At 26.8% G+C, this 5,189-nt stretch overlaps 1 protein-coding gene across 1 annotated transcript; it reads left to right on the top strand.

Annotated features, from left to right (window-relative positions):
* Window positions 1-1,483: 1,483 nt before the first annotated feature.
* Window positions 1,484-2,851, top strand: LOC145839149 (leukocyte elastase inhibitor A-like). Its single transcript, XM_082946758.1, has one exon. It carries the CDS (start codon window positions 1,484-1,486, stop codon window positions 2,849-2,851), a length of 1,368 nt encoding a protein of 455 aa, XP_082802884.1.
* Window positions 2,852-5,189: the final 2,338 nt, after the last annotated feature.

The following is a 5,189-nucleotide window of genomic DNA, read 5'->3' as shown; positions in this document are numbered from 1 at the left end:
ACCTAACAAGTTTGAAAAGATTTTCTGATAATGAAACTGTATTTCAACCTCCTATCAAAAGAACTTATTTTGCAAGCGATTTCTTTTGATATTCAGTACTTCTTCTCTTAAGAATTTTAGAATGGTCTCACCATTATCTAAATTTTCTACAAGCTTTTCTGCAAACTGAAACTAAAAATTGTAATTTAAAATTTCGTAATTTTAACAAACATTTATGTAAGAAACCACTCACTTCATACTAGCCAAAAACATATAGTTTTTTTTGATTTTGTTGCGAAAAATTGTGGCTAATTTTTTTATTGAAAATTTGCAGAAACTGTCGGTTCTTCAATTCTTTCCTTAAGGTCCTAGTTGAGCTTTTCTTGTTCAAAGGGGCTCAAGTAGACTATGGTGTTGTAGATTTTGTTTACAAAACTAAAAAAAAGAAAAATAAATAGAATGAAATCAATGCTACAATAAATGTAAATTATGTGTAAAGTTTAAATGATCATATAAAATTGAAACAAAAAACATAAACGTGATTTAAATTAATCTTTACTACCCGTAAAAATAAGTGCAAAATAAATGTATAGTTGAATATTTGCAAGTAAAACATAGTGAGTACCGCAGTAGTTAAAACTACAGTAAAAAAAACAAGTAACTAAAATTTACTTTTGTTACCGAGTACAAGTTCTAAATAGTATTTGGTATTTAGAAAGTTTATTGAAATATATACACTACTACTGTTTTATTTTCACTTGAATAGCATCTAACAATTTATTTTTTGTTTTTAATTGTTGTAGACTGTTTAAGTTATTAGAGTTGTGAAGCTTAAATACTTGTGTAAGTTATACACATTTTGATTAAGTTGTAAAAGTTAAATAAAGTAAAATAATAATGATTTGATGAGAAAAATTTATATAAAAACACATTTTAACAATAATTAATTAAATTTGTTCGTAACGAAGTACAGAGTAAATAGTAATATTTAAGTTTAATCAATGCCTTATATGTACTTATTTTAATTTTCTTCATAAATTTCATACAAATAGGTGCAAGACCATTTGTACACAGAAAATTCTAATTCTAACAATTTTAAGTTATTGAAAACTTCTAAAAAAAGACCTTACTATCAAATTTCTTAATTAAACATGAACAATTTTTAATCGAACTTAAAGTTTTTTTTATAAGATATGGCTTAAATAAGTTTCTAAACTTACTACAATACGAGAAATTTCAAGAAGTATCTTTATTATTATTAACAACTTTCAAATTTTAGTTTACCATTATAATTTCTTTAGTCTAACACACATGACCATTGACTACAAAGAAGAAAAATTAAATAAAAGCCACTTTTTTAGACTTGACTCCTTAAAACTTTTTGTAAGAGTTTAAATTGTCGTAATTTGAATTCTTATTTAATCAAGATACAATTCAATTATAATTTAAGTCGACGATAAATAGTAAATAATTTTCAGCTTTGTTAATTTTACCTAAATTCAGTATGAGCTTAGTGAGTTTAAGTTCCTGTGACGAGCAATCCATAAGCTCTCTGAAAAATGACAAAAGTGTCCATTCGTTTGATGTTAATCTTTTCAAACTGCTTAGTGAAAGCTCTGACGAAAATAAAAACATTTTCTTTTCACCATTAAGCGTTTCGCTTGCTTTGTCAATGCTACTATTGGGTTCTAACGGTACAACTAAGCAGCAACTTGAAAAAGAACTAGGAATTGTAAAAGATGAACAACATCTTGGTAAGCTAAAAGCGCTGAATGATGTACTCTATTCCAACTCTGAAGGTTTACAAATCAAACTGGCTAATTCTGCTTTTCCATCACAAACGTTTCAGATGGTTGCAAAGTGCAAAAGTGACATGGAATTAGCTTTTAAATTCCAAATACAAACCTCAGACTTTGATAAAAATGCAGAAGGAACAAAAACTAAAATCAATAGTTGGGTTACAAGTTGTACTAATGAAAAAATTGACGACTTATTAAGTGATTTAGATCCTGATACAGCATGTGTTCTAGCCAGTTGTATTCATTTCAAAGGTGATTGGGATCGAAAGTTCAAGTCAAGTAACACCAAAGATGCTACGTTCTATTGTAATGAAAAGAAAACTTCTACTGTTCAAATGATGTCAGATACAGATTTCTATTCATACTTTGCAGTTGATGAAAAAGGGTTCAAGTGTGTCAAAATTCCTTACAAGCAAACAAGTTTTAGCATGCTTATTGTTTTACCCAATGAACAGTTCGGGATTAGTGATTTAATAAAAAATTTAGACGCTGACACTATTGAAAGCTTAAATGATTCTTTTAATTTCGATTGGAAATATATCTTGTTAAAAATGCCAAAGTTCAAAATTGAGTATGAAGCAAGTTTGAACAAAACATTCTGTTCATTGGTAATAAAAGACGCTTTTGATAAAGAAAATGCAGACTTTAGTTCAATGTCCATGCGTTCAAAAGGACTCCATGTAACTGAAGTAGTTCACAAAGCTTTCGTTGAGATAAGTGAAGAAGGAACTGAAGCTGCTGCAGCAACAGGAATAGATGAAATTGAAGATGCATTTAACGAAAAAAATGCAGATTTTAGTGCAATTTCAACCGAAGAAAAAGAACTCAATGTATCTGAAGTAGTTCACAAAGCTTTCGTTGAGATAAGTGAAGAAGGAACTGAAGCTGCTGCAGCAACAGGAGTAGATGAAATAGTATTTACAAATTTCAAAAAACCAAGACCAGTTCACTTTACGGTTGATCATCCATTTTTGTTTATGACTTTGTTTGAAAATCGTACTTTGTTTATGGGTAAAGTTACTTCTTGTAATAAAGATTTCATTCTATCATTTTTTCATTATTTATTCACTTAAATTATGTTAATTTGCAATGCAAAGTTTTCGTTAAGTAAACTTGTCTTGGTTTCATATTTGTTTATGTTGAATATTTTTGATGCAAATAAAATCTACAAACTAATTAAATTTCTTATATATAAAGTTTATATGATTCAGTGATTTGGAAAATTGTGTATATTGTAATAATCAGCTAATCTATTAAACTTTAAAATATAGTTACCTGCTGCTTAGTTTCATTATCAATACAGTTTTACATTTGTGAAAAAAATTAGGTGAATAATATTTGTAAGGTTACTTTCTATAAAATAGTCTAAATCTCAACCGAAGTCGTTTTAAAAAGAAAATATCCTTACTAATAAAATAAAACAAGTAAATATAGCCGTATTTATATTGATTTTCTATATGTAAAATTTTATTAAAATAAAAAGATTTATGTATTATTTATTAATTGATAAAAAAATACACTAAGTAATTAAAATTGTCTTACATTTGCCCATTAGTTATGAACCTTATATTTGGCACTTACCGTATATGTTTGCACTAACAAGCTCAAAACTTACTTTTCATTGTGAACCTATCTACCAGCGGTTTCTGAAATTTTAATTATTATTTTTTAACAATTGTTCTCGTAGCAGAAGTGTTTTATTTGACTATCAATATTTTTCTGATCTTCAAAAATTACCAGTTTATTGTGCTTTCTAAAATACAGATGTTTTAAGTTCTAATTTCCTGTAAACTTTGTAACTAATTCACTTATGCTATTTTTAGCTTACTTAAGTATTGAAAAAAAAAATTAACAGATCTAACTAGTTTTATCTTATCGTAGTTATTTTTAATATTTAATCACATTATGAAAGGACCCCTGTGCCGATTTAGTCCAAGACAAACAAACCAGGGTTAAAAAATTCCATTGAGTCTAACAAAAAACGGAACTAATCTCGTTTAAGCGTAGAAAAGCTCACACGCTTCAGCTAATTAAGCTGGTGAACCACAAAGTGTGCAAAGTGCATGAAGTTAATTCAGTGTGTACTAGAAATTATTTCGAACTTAACCTAATTTTAAAAAAGCACTGCTGTTAAAGAACGGATATCCTAAACCTTAACAGATTGAAATATACAAAGCCTTACGGGCATAAGAAATGTCCGGTTCTTTTTATTTTGTCTTATGTAGATTAAAATTCGACCCAGATCGTAAGAAAAATAAAATAATGGAAAAAGATTACCGTGTAGCCAGTCCGAGAGTTAATTTTACATCCAGTTATGTTTTTAGTCTTAAACATCTTATATCAAACAAACATAAAAGTTGCGTTGTTTGAATGCTGTTGCTCAAACAATTATATTGTTCAGACTTTTAGACATCTTGAAACTAGAATAAAAAAGCACGTTCAAAAGTGAGTAAGAATAAGTGTTCAAAATCAGCCAACAACAATTAGCATTGCTATTTTAAATGCTATGGTTTGATCTTCAACAAACAATTGTTATTATACTAGTAATTGGAAACTGAACTGTGATCAATGAAACACCTAGTATTAAAGTAAGAAACTAGTAGTAAGTTTACATTTTAGATTCAATACATTTCTCCTTAATATTTTTTACCGATTATTAAATCGTTAATTAGTTTTTATTACTATTCAAATTAACTTAAATAAAATTACTTTTCACAAACTGGTGTTGACTACGTAATAAGCGAAATATTCCGAGTCTTAGATTACTTAAATCGTACAGTATAGTCAATTATTATGGTATTGTTATGGTACCGTACCTAAATAATAAGCAAAACAATATTATTATTTAAAGTTTGAAAAGTAATTTTTTACTCTAATCAAAATTTAACAGAACTGGATGCTTAGTTTTACTTCTCTTAGAATTCATGAAGTACTTGATAAAATTATCTTTATTATATTTTTGATTCACAGCTTGGTAGCAATTTAGAGATGACTATAAATATATAGCAATGTATATTTTAGTCCGTTAAACTTTCTTGAATTTAAATTTATAAGGTATAAAATTGTAAAAATTAGAAGTATATAAACATAACATACAATATGTTTTAAATTTGTAAAAAATAAAATTTTCATGAACTTACACAGTTCATAATAATCTATTTATATTATAGTTAAAACTAATGGTAAATTATAGTTTAAAATTTATTATTTAAGAAAAAAAGCTTTTTAAAACTCAAAAATTGTTTAATTAATTTCGGGTAGTTGTTTAAACTTAGTTGTTGAAAAAATGTTTTATTAAAATTTGGTGTTTATTCTATAGTTCGCATTTTAAATATTTTATTGTAAGTTTTATACACAATACTAATATATATCAATTAATAACCTATTTGTCTCAGAGGGTAAGTATAAGGA

The sequence above is a fragment of the Thalia democratica genome, chromosome 6 (assembly GCF_965202585.1).
Source record: "Thalia democratica chromosome 6, ktThaDemo2.hap1.1, whole genome shotgun sequence".
Classification (NCBI taxonomy): domain Eukaryota; kingdom Metazoa; phylum Chordata; class Thaliacea; order Salpida; family Salpidae; genus Thalia; species Thalia democratica.
Note: the sequence above shows the minus strand (reverse complement) of the source record. Positions and strands in the feature narration are given on the sequence as shown.